This window comes from Neolamprologus multifasciatus, chromosome 5 (assembly GCF_963576455.1).
Source record: "Neolamprologus multifasciatus chromosome 5, fNeoMul1.2, whole genome shotgun sequence".
NCBI lineage: Eukaryota > Metazoa > Chordata > Actinopteri > Cichliformes > Cichlidae > Neolamprologus > Neolamprologus multifasciatus.
Window position 1 is genome coordinate 21,787,366 of NC_140443.1, and position 16,359 is coordinate 21,803,724.

A 16,359-nucleotide genomic window follows, 5' to 3' on the forward strand; every position below is an offset into this window, starting at 1 on the left:
TGTATCTTTGGTAAATCTGTCACCGTGTCCCAGATTGATCTTTGTTGTTGTTGAGGATGTGAAAAGAAACCCTAGCTACAATCAACATCAATGAAGTTTTAATTTTTGTGCACAAGTCTGCAATTTAGAATTCAAAGCATCCTTCTCAACAATAAACGTATTGTGCTTGTGTTAAACTAATTACTCACAGAGACTGATTACAACAACCATCTCCGCTGTTTTAACATGAAAATAAATAGAACCAAAAGCTGACACATTTCTCTTCACATTTCATTTCCACACAAATGACCAAGACAGGATATTTTTTTCCTTTCATATATATATATATATATATATATATATATATATATATATATATATATATATATATATATATATATATATATATATATATATATATATATATATATATAAAAATCCCAAGCGATATGAAAGACTCCCATTTCGTTCTATTGTAACTCAAGCGACTGGTTTAAAATGTCCTAACAGGAAAAAATGTAAATAAAAGTCTTTGTTTCTAACCCATGAGGACGGTAGTGAAGTGCTACTGATTTACTGCACACCCATGTCATAGCAACATGTTTCAAAAGCCATGCACATTTCATCATCATCAACATTGCTCAGGCATCAGAATTGATCTTTGCTGATAAAACTGTTGGGGGTGGTGGGGGGAGCCAGACTTCTGTTAGATTAAAAAGCTACAGTCAAACTACAAGACAGAAATGATTTTATATCTCACATCCTTCAGTCTGGTCAGAAACGTGTAGAAAGGCACGGGACAATGACGCAACACCAAAATCATGTTTAAATACAGCATAAGCAGATTTGTTGATTATTATTGTTGGTTTGCAGTATGAGGGAGTTTTTGTACGGGGAGAAAACAAACACCTTAACCTCCTTCGGTAATCTCTCAAGTTGTGGCAGTGATGCTCGAATCCTGTTCCTAGTGAGAAAAACATTCCACCTGTTTTTCCTCACATTTTCAGAGAAATGTGCAGGTCATTAATGTATTCTATAAAATAGTTTAATATAGTCATTGTATTCTGGCAGGTATCAGTGCAACAAAAGCAGTCATAGAAAAGGAAAACAATTCATACACTTCCAACACAGCATTCACTCACAGGAATAAAGGCCTTCATTTTCCATTTTACGTTTTAAATTTACTTTCAAAAACAATCACACACAATCTTGCAGCTTTCCTTTCTCTCAGACACACACACACACTCTGTTCACTCCATTCCCACTGAAACCAAAGTGCATTTCTATTCCAATGACAACCCCTCAAACATTAAAGTCTACAGGACTTGGACTTGGTTTTTAAGTTTGGTCTGCACTTTACTTTGCATTATAAAACTTGTACAGAATCAACCCCGGGCTAGGAAAAAACCTGGCCGAACCTAAAGTCTGTTTGAGAATCATTTAATTGGAAAAAGTGCTTTTAGAAGGTGTCAAAAAAATTCTGTAGGGATTGCAAGCCTACAAACTTTATATTTAGCATTTTCTTTCATCTCTGCTAAAGTGTGCAAGGGGTGAAAGATTTCAGCAACAAAAGTCAGATTTGTCTACAATAATGTGTGCAGCAGAGCTAAAATTCTGAATTTTAGAGCAAGGCACATCTGTGGATGAAAAAGTGTTGGCTCTTCATCTACTTTAATAATTTAATATAGATTTGTTGTTAAAAGTGGACAGAAAGCAACTACTACTCTAATTCATTAAACATATACACGAGCTTTCCACTAATGCCAACTGTGTCGGTGTCGTTAGGAACATCAGTTTCACACCATCACAGATGCCTTTCGCTTTTGTGCAGACCAAACTCAACCAGTTCCCATTCTCAGTGTTAAAAAAAAAAAAAAATTAAGGGCAGCACAGGCTGTCCTTTTATTCTCAGTCAAAGATGTGCTCTCCACGGACAATGTGCGAAGAAAATTCATAGCGATCCTGGCTGCGATGGCCACAGATGTTGCACTCAAAAGGCTGCCGAAAACCATGGCAACCCATGTGGATTGTAAACATAACATGGTCCAGGAAAAGCACGCGGCAGTGCTCGCAGCGGAAAGAACGCACAGCTCGCCCCTCCCCGTCTACAACCCGAAAAGTCTCCTTGGAGGTAGAAGAGGGTGCCGTAGGTGAGCTCGGTGTTGGAGCATGTGTGGGAGGAGGGAGAGCAGAATGGCCTCCATCCTCTCTTTCCACCTCCCGGTCTTTGGCATGACTGGGGCTGTGTCTGCCCCGACTCCTGTGGTGTGCGATGGGTGGAGGTGCTGGGTTATGGTTGTTAGAGTGGAGGAGGTGATGGCCGTTGTTACTGTACAAAGTCGGAGTCGGAGCACAGCTGTTGTAAGGCTCATCTGCCATGCTTTCTGTGTCCGTAGAATCCTGGCAGCCATTGCTAGGAGAAGGGGCGTGATTTCGACCCGGAGGCAGGTCTTCGTGACCCTCTGCTGCCTCCCTGCTCCCAACACCCACAGCTCCCAGACCAGCTCCTGCCCCTGTGCAGTCTAACCTTGGCCCAAGGGGAACAGGAGCATGACTGGAGCTGTGAATCGGCCTGAGTTCCGATAAACTTGAAGAGTGACTGGTGGGAAGGTGCAAGGGTCTGAGTGTGTCTGATACCCCTCCTCTTCCAGTACCTGCAACACCTACATATTCTCCTCCCAGACCAGGAAAGTGTGGGGCATCAAGGTCCACTGGGTGCATGTCTCCATCTTTATCCAAACTAGCAGTGAGCTCGTAAGGTGTATCTGCAAGGTTGAGGCGTATGTGCTTCTGCCCTGCAACACAGAAAGACATGACTTTATAATACAGTACAATGACAGTCAGCATTTTGGATACATTCTCTATTTTACGATGATGCTGGTTATTTTCCTAATTTTACAAGATGCTCAAAACTTAGTTTTTTCTTTGTGTGTTTCTTTTTTCAGTTAGATTACTATACTGAGAGCAGCTTTCAGACCTTTCCTAACCAAATAAATACTGTGTGCTAACTGAATATCTAAAATTATAGCGGCTGGTAATATAAGCACAACAAAAGATTTCTGTCTTACTTCATGCTGTATTCCAATTCAAGTAATGATTATTGCTTTCTGAGTTTCCTGAAACCGTCCACACTGAGACCAAATGCTCACCTACAAATTTTTGTGGCGTGGATCTCTTGCGTTTGGTGATGCTGTTGGCGAGCCGATCGATAAATGCCATCTTGTCTGAGGATGGCTGCAGTAGAGGATCTGGTATAAACTCTAGCTCTCTCATTTCCTCTCCTGTACAGAGTATAAACAAACTATTATTACTTTTATTTTAGGATTTTCTATTTGTGTTTGCCTAAATTCCGGTTTGGATAAAGTGGGTTCTAAGCGTTAACTTGCTAAGCTGGCAAACTACATGTCTACATTAGATGCTACTACACTCCCTTTAGGAGGCTGGTATTTCTTTAACACCATACTGTGCAAGTTATATCTATGAACACATACCTGAATTTGGTGCACTGGTTGGCTGCTGGGAATCCAGACTCTGTAAATAGCTATGACAGCGCTCACGGTGCTCCTCCAGAGTGCTTTGCTGCTTGTAACTACGGCCACAATAGCTGCACTTATATGGCTTCCCAACAGTTGGAGAAGACACTGGTAAAACAAGTGGAAATACAGCATTTTCACTGTTATTGTACACTACAATGGAAAAAAAAAACTGAAGCAAAAAACACACAAACACCTACCGGGCTTGAATCTGTCCTACCTGCATGAGTGCGAAGATGGCCGGTAAGTGCATCCCGTCTTCGACAGGCATAGCTGCAGAAGGGACATTTAAAGGGCTTCTCCCCTGAGTGCAGCTTGATGTGGCGGAGTAGGTTTCCCTTTTGAGTGAAGGACGCGCCACACTGATTACACTGAAATGGTCGCTCACCTGTAGAAAACTTAAACTTGGTAACTCAACCTCTTAAGCATAATTTCTATTTCAAAAAATTTGAGTTAGTTGCAACTATACCTCAACAAAGGGTTTTTTTTAAGTCAATATAGTACATCAATTGTATACAATGCTGATTTTCTATAAAATTCCAAGATGTTTTTTTTTCCCCCTCATCTGACCTAGTTTCATTAATAACAAGCAAAGATACCATCTCTATATTTATCCAAACTCAACTGACTGATCACCTGTGTGGCTGCGTTTGTGCACCATAAGCACATTAGGCCCAATGCAGATCATTCCACAGATGTCACACTTGAGCTTTCCATTTGGCAGTCTGGTGGCTCCACTTGGCATAGTTTCAGAATTGGTGAGCTCTCTATAGCTTGTGACAGCCTCAGAACCTTGCTCTGGACCTCCTTCCTCTACCCGCTCTCCTCGCTCATCTTCAGTACTCCGACCTGGGTCTTCATCACTATACAACTCCACTTTAATGGAGTTGGCTACAGAAGTGCAAGCGCATTTGTGTTATGCAGCAAAACAATAATCGGAAACACACCAGCAAGCCTACTTCAGACTGGCTAAAAATTAAAAATAAATAAATAAATAAAGATTTTGGAGTGGCCTAGTCAGTATCCGGACTTAAATCAGATTGAGATGCTTTGGCATGAGCTTAAACAGGTCATTTATGTTTGAAAACCCAACAGTGTTTTCAAAACAATTTGAAAACAATTCTCCAAAGATGTGTGAGCCAAAATTCCTCCACAGCAATGTGAAAGAGTCACTGCTAGTTATCACAAATGCTTGATTGCAGTTATATATGTTATATAATGTATTTGCTTGGATTATATTTAAATTTTGTTCGGTGATCTGAAGCATGTAAGTGGGAAATCATGGGATGTAGTTCACAATGCTGTAAAATACTTTTCCCAGCACTGTAGGGTGAGTAGTGCTGCTCCAGTAAGTTAATTTAAAATTCATATTATTAATGTATAAACATAATCTGATTATGAGAAGAAGATTATAAAAATATTTATCTAGATTAGAAAATATGACAAATTTGACAATCACACTGAGAGAATAAAAAGCTTCATATAGATGGAACTAATAAAGATGCTATAAATTCTCACTGACCACTGAGGGAGCGACTGGGAGAGTTTTCCTTGCTGTTTGGGGTGCTCACTGTTGGACCTCCAAGAGCTCCAGAAAACTCTCTTTCCAATGAAGAGTCTCCACTACCTGCTGCCAACAAAAGAACCAAAATAAGATATATCATTAAAAAAAAAAAAAATGCCTAATTTAGTATATATGGGTGACTAAATAAATCAGAGCTGCACCTGATATGTAAGACCGTCCATTGCAGTCATCAACATCCATACTAGTTCAGACTGAATACTGAAATGACATTTGTGACAAACATAAATTCTCTTTCACGCACACAAACCTAACCATTTGTCTACAATCGCTTAATTCTTTAGCAGAAAACATGAATTATTGCAGGTTGATGTCGGAACGTGACATTTTCTGAAATCAAGTAATTGTGGTGTGGCTTAGATTGTAAACAGCACGTTAGACTACACCCCTTTCAATTAACAAAGGGATAAAAAACTAAATAAACGCTTACATTTAATTTTCTAACTAAGACGTACTACCGTTAATTTGTTGTTGCGGTGCAAGAACGGCCATTCATTTATAACAACAACAATTTAAAAAATAAAATAAAATCCGTGTCTGTTGCTATCAATAAGATTAATCGTGCAAGAAAAATAATTAACTAGCAGCTAATCTCAGCATCGTACCTAACCTTACCAACCCCAGATAAGACTCCCTAACAATTGAGGTGAGCCATGACAACGCTGCTAAAGTGACTTAAAGTTGCGGTAATCTAACATGAGAAAGATTAAATCGGAAATTGAGAAAATAAACGACAAAAAACGGTGCAAACGTTTACATAACGGTGGCGTTGAGGTAACCTAAGTTTACGGCCTTGGCGGCTAACGTTAGCCTACTGCATGTGATGGAAATTACCGTTGGCCAAGTTAGCTAAACTTAACACTTTAACGTTACGGCGGTGTGCCATCACCGACAGCTTGCTAGAAAGCACGGAGCAAAGTTGGAATTAAGTAACATGCGCGGCGATGCGAGTAGATAGCGCTGACTTGTGACAATAATTAACTAGGGCTGACTTGGACACTCCTCGGCGTCGTGTTTAACGCTAGCATAACAAACCAACGCTAGCCTAACGAGCTAGCCACTACTGCCAGTGTTTCCTAAACGGTTGCTATGGCACCCACAGCCAGCCACAATGCTACAGCTAGCCCGCTAGCTGTTGGCCTGCTCCCCTAACAGCTTTAAAGCTGACTTGTATAAAACAACACCACATAAGCAGTAGTTTTAAAGCTGCCCAGTTGTCCAGTAACTACTAAATTACCTTTCCCTGTAAGGGCCGTTTCAGTGAGCTTATTCCGTATTTTCATCTGTTTGATTATGACAGCAGCATCTCCCGGCAGGGTTTACCTCCAGCTTCAAATAATTTCCGGGTTACATCTCCAACGTAGCAACAGCTACCCGTTTCCCAGAGCTCTGGTTAATTACACAACTATCACCCGGCTCATAAAGCAAGCGTGCAAATTAATTTGTAATAATTTATGTTAAATATTAAATTAAAAATATTTTCAACACAACCACTTTTAGTTACAAATAGCCCAAGATTTCTTTGTTAAACTTTATTTGTGTTATTTACGTGTAAGAAAAGATTTTTATCAAAAAGGTATGATAGATAGATAGATAGATAGATAGATAGATAGATAGATAGATAGATAGATAGATAGATAGATAGATAGATAGATAGTAGCAGTCCTTTACAAATCACAAATTAGGCTAACTATTGTCTATTAAAGAAATTGGTTCACTATAGTCATGTGAAAAAGAAAGTCTTTACATGACTCTGCAGTGCTGTGTAAAAAACTAAGCACTAAGCACACCCCATCATTCAATAGCTTTCATAGCCATCTTTTAGCACCAGTCACTTGAAGTAATTGTTTTTGTGAGACTTTTGTGTGACATCATTGTGGAGAAATTTGGGCCCACTCTTCTTTACAGCGTTGTTTCAGTTCACTGAGCTTTGCAGGCGTTCATTTATGCACAGCTTAAATGTCTGCTGCTGCATTTCAATAAAGTTGGACTTTGACTAGGTAATTCAAGAGGCATAGCTGCAATTTGAGTCTTTTCTTTTTCAGCCATTCGATTTGCTGCTGTGCTTGAGATCGTTGATCTGCTGAATGATCCAGCTTTGGTCAAGGTTTAGCTGTCGGACAGATGGCCTCACATTTGACTAGAATACTTTGCTGTACAGAGGAGGTTAATGGTTGATTCAGTGACTGCAAGGTACACAGGTCCTGTGGCTGCAAAATAAACCCAAATTAACACCACTCCACCACTGTGCCTTACAGTTTGTATGAGGTGTTTGTGCTGAAATGTTGTGTTTGGTTTTCTCCAGCTGTGGTATTTTGCATTCAGAATCAGAATACCTTATCAGTCCTTGAGGAAATTATGTGGCCACAGTTGCTCCAAGACAGTGAGATCAATAATTAACTAACTAAACTAAATTAAACTAAAATAATATAATACTTTACAAAGTTACAAAATAAAACAAAATAGCTCTAATAGATATGATCCCTCATGGTTTAGCCTCATGGTTTCTTCAAAAGTAACCTTGCAAACCTTAGCTGTGCTGCTATATTCTTTTAAGAGAGAAGATTGTTTCTCATGGCAACCCTTTAAAAACAAGTCATACTTGTTCAGTCATTTTCTAATTGTACTGTCATGAACTTTATCATTTACATGCTAACTGAGGAATATGGAGTCCAAGATGTGAGTCTTAGGTTTTGGGTTTTTTTTTGCATTTTTTCTGAGCACTGCATGGTTTGACCTTGGCGTGAATTTGCTAGCACATCCACTCCTGGGAAGATTATGGCATTGTGTTAACATACACCAGATGCTAAGATCCCAAGCCTGTGGGTTCTATGCAGTATGCTTACTGCTCCTAGGACTGCATTCTTCTGGAGAGAGATTTCTTTACAGCTCCTGATGGTTCATACCATCAATTCCCAGTCCTTGTCTATGTGTGTGGTGTCTTGTCTTAAACGAAATAACTAAATTCTGAGATATGCATCTTCACTGTTAGAGAATACGTTTTTTTAAAACATGATTATGACTTCAGCTGAACACCCAGCCTAAATAAATAATTAAATACACGTTTCTTTTTATTTCAGTTTTATTATATATGTTTGTGGCAGCTGGCACTGGCACTAATTTTTTTGCACATTTTCCTGGTGGTGCTCATCCAGGTTTTAAAGACCTGGGCAAAGGTTTTAGTCACTGATCCAGCAATGAGTGATTCCTCTTCCCATCAGACTGTTTTTAAATGTGTTTTACATTAATATACAGATAATTGTACGCAGCAAGGAATCATAATACTTTTCCCACTACTGCTGTGGATCAGAGCTGGGTACTTTTCTCTTCCTACCACATACTCTACTGTGTTAACAAAAGGTAAATTGTGTGGTTTTCTCCAGTGTATTAAAATGATATCCTTTAGCGGTTATCTTTGAGATTCATATTTTGAATAAATACATTATAAGCTGATGAAATGCATTTTAAAAAGATTTAAAAAATGAAAAGTAACTGAAATTATTTTGTGAAAAAACCAAAAGGAAATAAAACATTTAGAGGAAATGTTGTTTTAGTGTTTGTTGGTTTGGTAAAATTTGTTATTGCAACTTGTGTGGTGATATTAAGGCTTGTTTCTGCCACTGAAGAAAAACGACAACAAAAAGAAGTAAGTGGAAAAATGTCAAGTTATTATCTCCAAATTTCACGTTAGATAGATTGATCAACTTACAGGGAAAAAAAATTAATTAGTGGTGGAAACAATCTTCCTTATGATGACACTTTGGTGGATGTGTTTATTGAGACCTTGGATTTCTACAAGACTGAACGTTATACTAGTTTTCCTAAATTGTGCGTCTCACATATGCCCTCCAAACAATACTTACAAAGACTGAAACTGACTAACTAAATAAATAAATAAAAAATCTGAACATTTTCAAACAACAAAAACTAAACTCAAATGGTCAAACCTGCTATGAAACTAACTGAAACTAAACTGAATTAAGAATCAAAATTAAAAAAAAAAAAAAAGTTTAAAAAAACCCCTCCCTAAAAACGAATTAAATAGTCCAAACCTATAACTCCTCCTCTCTCATCCCAACTTCTTGGTAACCATGTCAAATATAACAGTTAAAATAAGATATAAATCCACAATTTCTGTTCATCCATATATGTCCCTTATATTTTTTTAAACCATTTATTCAACATCAACATATTTTAAAGAACAACAATTATATTCTGCAAATTGTTTCCCACAGCGTGTGTGCAATCAACGTCCTGAAACCTACTTGGCCTGGAAAAGGAAGAGACAAAAAAGTAAGCAACATGACATAAAGGAGTTGACATGTGCTAATACCACAGCTAGACTAAAAGTCAGTCCTCTTTGACATATTTTGTATTTTTCCCAATCTTTTCTGAGTGTCATTTTAACCTGTTACCCAAATAACTACATTCATTCTCGACTTTCACACTACATCAAATTCTGCAGCTGACATCTTTTTCCAAGAAAACGCTAAAACTAGCACAGATATGCAACTCTGGTACTATACATATAAAACAAACATTACAAACATTTATTAAAAACATCTGAAATATTATTAAACAGTCCTGAGTATGTATTTACCAGAGATACAGTAATTTCTTTTAGACTTCAGCGGGTCCAAAATTACTTACAAATCTCTCTCCACACACTACCTTTAAAATTGCATAGCACAGAACAAATAATATATCTCATAAAACGTTTACCTTTGATTTATTGCTTATTATTTTTTTAAGTAAATTGTCCCCCAATTGTAGAATGCCCCCTAAGTCTAAAAAATCATGTCTGCACTGAAACTTGGAAAATCAACACTGCTTTATCTGACATTTCTCCGGGTACTGTGCATTGAAGGTCGGTCTGGAAAAGTCTAAAAAAAGTAAGTATGGTGGTCACGCACACGCTGGGACGTACAAAGAGTGACCTCTGCTGTGCAAACGGCCCGTGCCGCTCTGACGTGTGGGCTGATTTTACGACGGTGTGCTTACACAATGACAGTTTCCGTCAGTTTGACTTGCAGATAGCAGCGACCGCGTTGAACCAGCTTTTTTTCTCCCCCCCTCCCCGTTTCCACTTTGGGTTGAAACGACAGTTACATCCTTTCAGAATACCCACCAGAATCGATGATGTACTGGATGAAGGAAGGGGCTTAGTTTTATACGACTATAAGCTGTATTTACGGTAGCTAAACTCTGCAGTTCCAGTTTGAGGCCCAGCGGAGAACTCGAGCGGCGGCTCGAAAAAGTTTGTTGTTGTCACGTGACGCGAGACGAATGTGGCGATAAAAGTTTGCTTAGATAGTAAATATAGGTGGCGTACTACATATTTCAAAGACCTACTCAACACCGTTTTTCACTACAATGCCTCAACCGAAATACAGAAAGATCGCCGTTATAGGTTACCGGTCTGTAGGTGAGTACAGGTTCGAGCTCTTGCACAGCTAGCTTGGGTAACAGGCTAACGTCCTGGCTTTGTTTTCCTTGTGAGCGTATCCGAAGTACAACAGTAACGCTAGCTTACCTTTGTTTCTCAGGGCTCTTTTTCTCTCTGCTACATTAACTACTAAAGCACCTTCAAGTCAACCAGTGTTGCTGTACAGTTGTATCCACACGTTTCTAGATGAAAGGTGACCGGTGAAAATAAACTTAGCCGGGGATACTCTGGTGGAGTGCCAAGTAATGTGTGCTCCAAACCTCTAGTTTAGCAGGTCAATCATAACGTCCAGATTTTAAGAACCTCAATCTGCAACAAGAATAAACCTCTTATTGTATTATTTAAATTAGTTTAAATTATGAAACCTCATTGTGTGACTAATGAAGCGCCATAATTTGTTGTTCACCTATATTTGTGGCCTAGTGACTTTTTGTTTACACAAGTGTCGGCGTCTATATTAAAAAGGAGAGTGTAAAGTGTGTACTTTAAAATGTGGTGTTTTAAAAAACAAAACAAAACTCTTGAAAGAAAGTTTCTTTCTAAAAGTCTACAAATAAATCAACGACAGTTTTGAATCAGCATCGGTATAGTAATAGGTGCATGTGTTTTACAGAGAAATATCAGTATTTGTCACAGAAACTAAAAATGAAACTAAAATAATAAAAACCAAACTGAAATGAACAAACCCACTAACTGAAAACTAAATCTAATTACCTAATTAGAATTTTTTTTTAAAAAAAGTAACATTTCTGGTATTTAAAGAAATGTACATGTAATTTTACTTAATTGTTGGTATCTTTAAGATTTACGACTACAGTACAGTACTTCCTTTAAAACGGTGTTCTTTTGAAATAGCACTTAAAAACGTTTCTCTTTCTGTATGTCCATAATTAAATAATCTACAGTTCTGATTCAGAAACTGTACTATAATATGTGCAGGTGTTTTGCAGAGAAATATTAGGGGTTTTTTTTGTCACTGTGAAAATTTATCACATCATTACTTAGATAAATTATAATTCTAAATTCAGCCTGGAGTTGCCTATCAGAAGAACAGTCCTCCACCTTTTGCCAGCCATCCTTTGCTTTCATTACCTACCTTTTAAAACATGTTAGCTTATCTAGACACCACAGGGGGACTATAATTGGACCTTAAAATAACTATGTGAAACATTTACTGTGGCAATACATCTTAAATTCCTGACCAGGTTAGAGAATTTGTAGGATTTGTAGTGCGTTAAAATTACTTATCTACAGTATAAAGGCTTAAAACGATCAAGAAATCAACAACAAGCACAAGCTGTTTAAATCATGTCTCAGAATAATTGTATCTAACTGCATAATGTTTGTTTATGTTTTTATTTTATTTTTTTCATGCTCAGGAAAGTCATCCCTTACAATACAGTTTGTGGAAGGGCAGTTTGTTGATTCCTATGACCCCACCATTGAAAACAGTAAGTTTGTCATTGTTTTTTTTGTTTTTTTTTGTACAGTGTTACAACAAAGACATTTTTTCCTGTTTGATTGCATATAGTGAATTGTAAAACTAGTTCACCTTTCTTTCCTTTAACAAAGCCTTTAACAAAATGGTCAGTGTGAATGGTCAAGACTTCAATCTTCAGCTAGTTGATACAGCTGGACAAGTAAGTAGTTTATGTTAATATGTAAACTAACACAGAGCTTTTGTTTTTCAGTCGATAATTTGCCCATGTCATAACATGTGCTCAGATGTCTTATTTGCTCTTGTCTGTAGGATGAGTACTCAATTTTTCCACAATCCCACTCAATGGACATCCATGGCTATGTCCTTGTCTATTCAGTGACTTCCATGAAGAGGTGAGTTGATGATTGGGACTAATTTTGGATACACTAGCACAGGTTTCCAGACTCTTTTTACTACAACTGCCATGCTTTATGTTTCTAGAAAATTATGCCAACACTGTGATTTGACATATTTTCAGATATAGCCTCCGAGGGAAGCTGATAATACACTAATCAGAAAACACAAGTGTAGTCTCTTTTTTTTTTTTACCCTTATTTTTTGCAGTCATGTTATATTCTCTTTTTTCTTACTGTCATAAAGTGTTTTTCAATCAAATCCACTTTATTATAATTTTCCAGGCTGTAGTTTTTGTTTGTTTTAGGGTTTTTTTTTTTGTACAAAATGTTTATCATGATAAATTATAGATACATAGGATGTATGTTAACTCTACTGTCTGATCAGTGTCTCACATGCTGAAATATCTTTCTGTTCAGTTTTGAAGTTGTGCAGGTTCTACATGATAAACTGCTAGACATGGTTGGGAAGATTCAGTAAGTTTAGCTGGTTCTTTAAATTTCAATATTTTCTATGTTGTCTTTTTGTTCCCTTTTCTTTTTTTTTCTTTAAGTTATGTTTAATACATTCAGGCTTTTGTCTTTTTAGGGTCCCAACTGTTCTTGTAGGGAACAAAAAAGATCTCCATATGGAAAGGTAATCCAGATTTCGGAAAGTGTAAAATATGTCTTAGTAGAATGGTAACTGTACCAATGGCACCTTTTTGTTTTTTTTAGCAGTAAAAGTAAAAAAAAAAAACAATCTAATATTTATGTATGTATTTTTGTTTGTTTGTTTTTGGGTTTTTTTTCTTTCAGGGTTATCAAGCCAGAGGAGGGAAAAAAACTTGCTGATTCCTGGGGTGCTGCATTCATGGAGTCCTCTGCCAAGGAAAACGAGGTAGTGAGAAATATCTTATTGAATGCTAACTCTGAATGCTAGCTGAGTCCACATTAATTTCTGAGAACATTAACACTCTAATGGCAACATTCTTGCGATGCAGACTGCTGTGGAGGTTTTCAAGCGGATCATTTTGGAGATGGAGAAAGCTGATGGCAATGCTCCCCCAGAGGAGAAGAAGTGCATTGTGATGTGAAAGTGTATCCAACACATCAGTAAGCTAACTTACTGAAGACAGGAGGCACAACTTCACCAGCTTGCCAATCGTGACCTCACCGACACCAAGACACAGCGGTGGAACTTTTCTGCTCCATTGTGATGTTAGATTAATTTACATAGCAAAGCAACTGCTCAGACAGTTGAGAAACTGAGACAGAAGTTTCTAAGACAAGGATTAAACTCTGTTTTAAACAAAGCAGCATCTTCGATGAACACCACCTTCCAATATTGAAATGTAAGCTACGTCTGGGCATAATCTTGATTTTTTTTCTTTTTTTTTCTGTTTTGAGTTGAACAAAATCCTCGGAAAACAAAATTAGACATTCAGATTTGTTGCTTCATGTTGATTGCATCATTTCCCCCCTAATCTTTGAGAAATCACTGGCATATGCCTTATTACTCTCCAGTGATTGGCTGGTTAATGGTCTTTCCGAGGACTGGTGTATTTCTTCAGCTGGTCTTTTTTGGCATCAATGCAGAGTCGCAGTTCACATTGCTTTAAATGTGGTGTTAAAGTGTCATTGTTTCTTACAAATGGTGGGTTTCCTTGGATAGCCTATACTGACATTGTACATTAGATATCCCACTGTGGTTTCACAGTCCTCACTGTAATAACTTTTCTCCTCATCTTCAGGTACCTTTCACTAATGAACTGTGGGGCTGTGTCTTTATGACAAGAGAAGTCTGTTATATATTCAAATATTTGACAACTCACATCTTAGGTTCTGATAAACAGACTGTCATTGTTTCTACATTTTAATTTCTGATTAACTGTAATAAAGATGTTATGGACAGCACTCAGAGAGATTTAGGATAGATTTGAGTAGATCTTTGCTATTTACCACTTATGGCCTTTTTAAAAAAAATAAAAAAAATAAAAATGTAATCTTAGAAATTGGTTTTTGGTATCATTGGTTATCTCTTGAGTGATGCAGTTTTGCTCTCTTAAATATCCTAAGTAGAGTTTATGCATATATGTGCATTGTTAATTATGAACATTGAGGGTTTTTTTTTTTTTAAAATACTTTTTATCATTGTGTAAGGTTAAGTGGCAAAATGCCTGAGTTAGCTTAGAATTTATTATCATTATCTTTTTTGATCTGGTGGTTTTGATTTGATGGTTCCTGTGGGTTCGATAAAGCCAAGTCAGTATGGTATGCAGTCCACTGAATTCAAACTGTGGACTTGCATGGTTGCAGTCAGATACTTGAGGTCCTTAATGATGATGATGTTTTTTGTTTGTTTGTTTTTCCTCATAGAATCTGTAGCCTTATGAATACGTGACAAACTGTGGAGCTTCTCCCCATAATCCCGATGTTGTACCTTTAGTGGTTAATTGTAACTTTTTATCAAGTGCTGTGCTGAATGAATAGCTGCAAATTGATGACGATGGTTGAACAGAAGCTGGTGTTGCTGTGTCTTGTGCCTTACTGTTGTTCAAACTCCCTCATCTGCTTCCTTTCATGACTCAAGGTGCTCATAAAAGTATTTTTTGCCCCTTCTGTTAACTTGACACCTTGGGTGTAGGTGTCGTACACCTGAACACCAATATTTCCCTATGGGTCAATGTTGATTCAGAAATCTTGCTGTAAACAGTTTTGTATATAAATAAATCTGTTACTCATCTGATGTGTCTGATGATTTTGCTCCCCCCCCCCCTTCCTTTTTGGAACTTAGCTTGTGAAATTAGTTTTATTAAATCTGCTTTTTGTACAAGAATTTTTTTTTTATATTTTTAAAAATGTTAAGTTTTTATTGCCCTTTACTACAAGATTTGAGTACTCTACCCATTCAAATTTGATGTTACTCAATAGAGAAACTATAACTGCTGACATCAGTCCATCTAGTATTATTTAACAGGCCGATGACGGTCAATAGGACAATTATATGCAGATACCAATATATTAGAGCATCCTTATATTGTGAATATTGATTATATTGGTGATATATGTCATAAAAATTTTTTGCTGTTAGCAGATGATTCAAATTGCGGTTTTTTTTGTTCTATAGTGATTCCCAAAGCTACTTAAACTAAATGCATAAAAAGGGGTTCTTTTTCAGTTTTGAAATCATGTTAAATATTCATATTGACATACTTTCTTTAAAAAAAAAATCACAAATAATAATAAAGCTATGGGATTTAAGTTGTGTGTAGTTCTTTGTTTATGTGATACAGATGATGCGGATACAGTGCAGAAGTCTCACCAGATAAAAGTTCAGCTATTAATAAGGAAGAACAGGTAATTCACTGTGGAAAATACAAAGAGAAGGAAGTAAGGAAATTTATTGAGTTCAGTGTAGTAAAGGGTTTTTTTGGGGGTTTTTTTAATTTTTTTTTTTTAGAAATTTAGAGGTGTGATTTGAGTTTTCAGTGTCCTGTAAAATAGCCATATTTATATTATTTGAAAATAAATGGTACTGGTAGTTAGTACTGGCATTATATTTGAGTCAAACCAAAATTGTATTTTTCCAAAAACTGCAATTAAGTCACAATGTTTTTGCCTTATAAAAGAGATACTGGTGGTATTGTTTCTGATAATATTCATAATGGGAGATGCTTCTACTGGTCTGCAAAACAGTTATCTGATGTAAAATTGTGCATTGCACAATGAAATACCATCTGTATTATCTGTATTTCCTTTCAGCTGCTGTTAGACTCTAGTAGCAGACCACATGTGTACATACACAAGCACACAGTGGGGACTGATAAATCATAATGTGCAGTAATTTCCAACCAGTCTGGACTCCAAGACTCCATCTCCACTCCTACTAACATTCAACCTCTACACAATGAAACATATACATACACACACTAATATATAAAGATACACCGTAATAAAATGGGAATGGTTGGTGATATTAAAGTCCTGTTTGTGGCACTTTAGTA

General features: G+C 37.1%; 2 protein-coding genes across 9 annotated transcripts; one reads left to right on the forward strand and one right to left on the reverse strand.

The window, feature by feature from the left end:
* Nucleotides 1-637: 637 nt before the first annotated feature.
* LOC146518608 (zinc finger protein Eos-like) lies at nt 638-6,466 on the reverse strand. Of its 8 annotated transcripts, none has more exons than XM_085158763.1 (8): nt 6,332-6,466; nt 5,238-5,295; nt 5,035-5,139; nt 4,149-4,403; nt 3,733-3,900; nt 3,471-3,620; nt 3,129-3,260; nt 638-2,774 (listed from the first exon to the last, which is right to left on the reverse strand). In XM_085158763.1, exons 2-8 carry the CDS (start codon nt 5,275-5,277, stop codon nt 1,888-1,890), a joined length of 1,737 nt encoding a protein of 578 aa, XP_085014889.1. In that variant the 5' UTR covers nt 5,278-5,295; nt 6,332-6,466; the 3' UTR covers nt 638-1,887. The 8 variants fall into 8 exon arrangements, with proteins under 8 accessions (XP_085014889.1, XP_085014885.1, XP_085014891.1 ...); XM_085158759.1 differs by having other exon boundaries at nt 5,035-5,142; XM_085158765.1 differs by lacking the exon at nt 6,332-6,466 and adding an exon at nt 5,929-6,300.
* Nucleotides 6,467-10,080: 3,614 nt separating this feature from the next.
* Nucleotides 10,081-15,098, forward strand: rhebl1 (Ras homolog, mTORC1 binding like 1). The gene is made up of 8 exons (XM_085158776.1): nt 10,081-10,519; nt 11,920-11,991; nt 12,113-12,180; nt 12,291-12,373; nt 12,794-12,850; nt 12,963-13,010; nt 13,172-13,253; nt 13,357-15,098. The coding sequence occupies exons 1-8, from the start codon at nt 10,468-10,470 to the stop codon at nt 13,447-13,449; spliced, it is 555 nt and encodes a 184-aa protein (XP_085014902.1). The 5' UTR covers nt 10,081-10,467; the 3' UTR covers nt 13,450-15,098.
* Nucleotides 15,099-16,359: the final 1,261 nt, after the last annotated feature.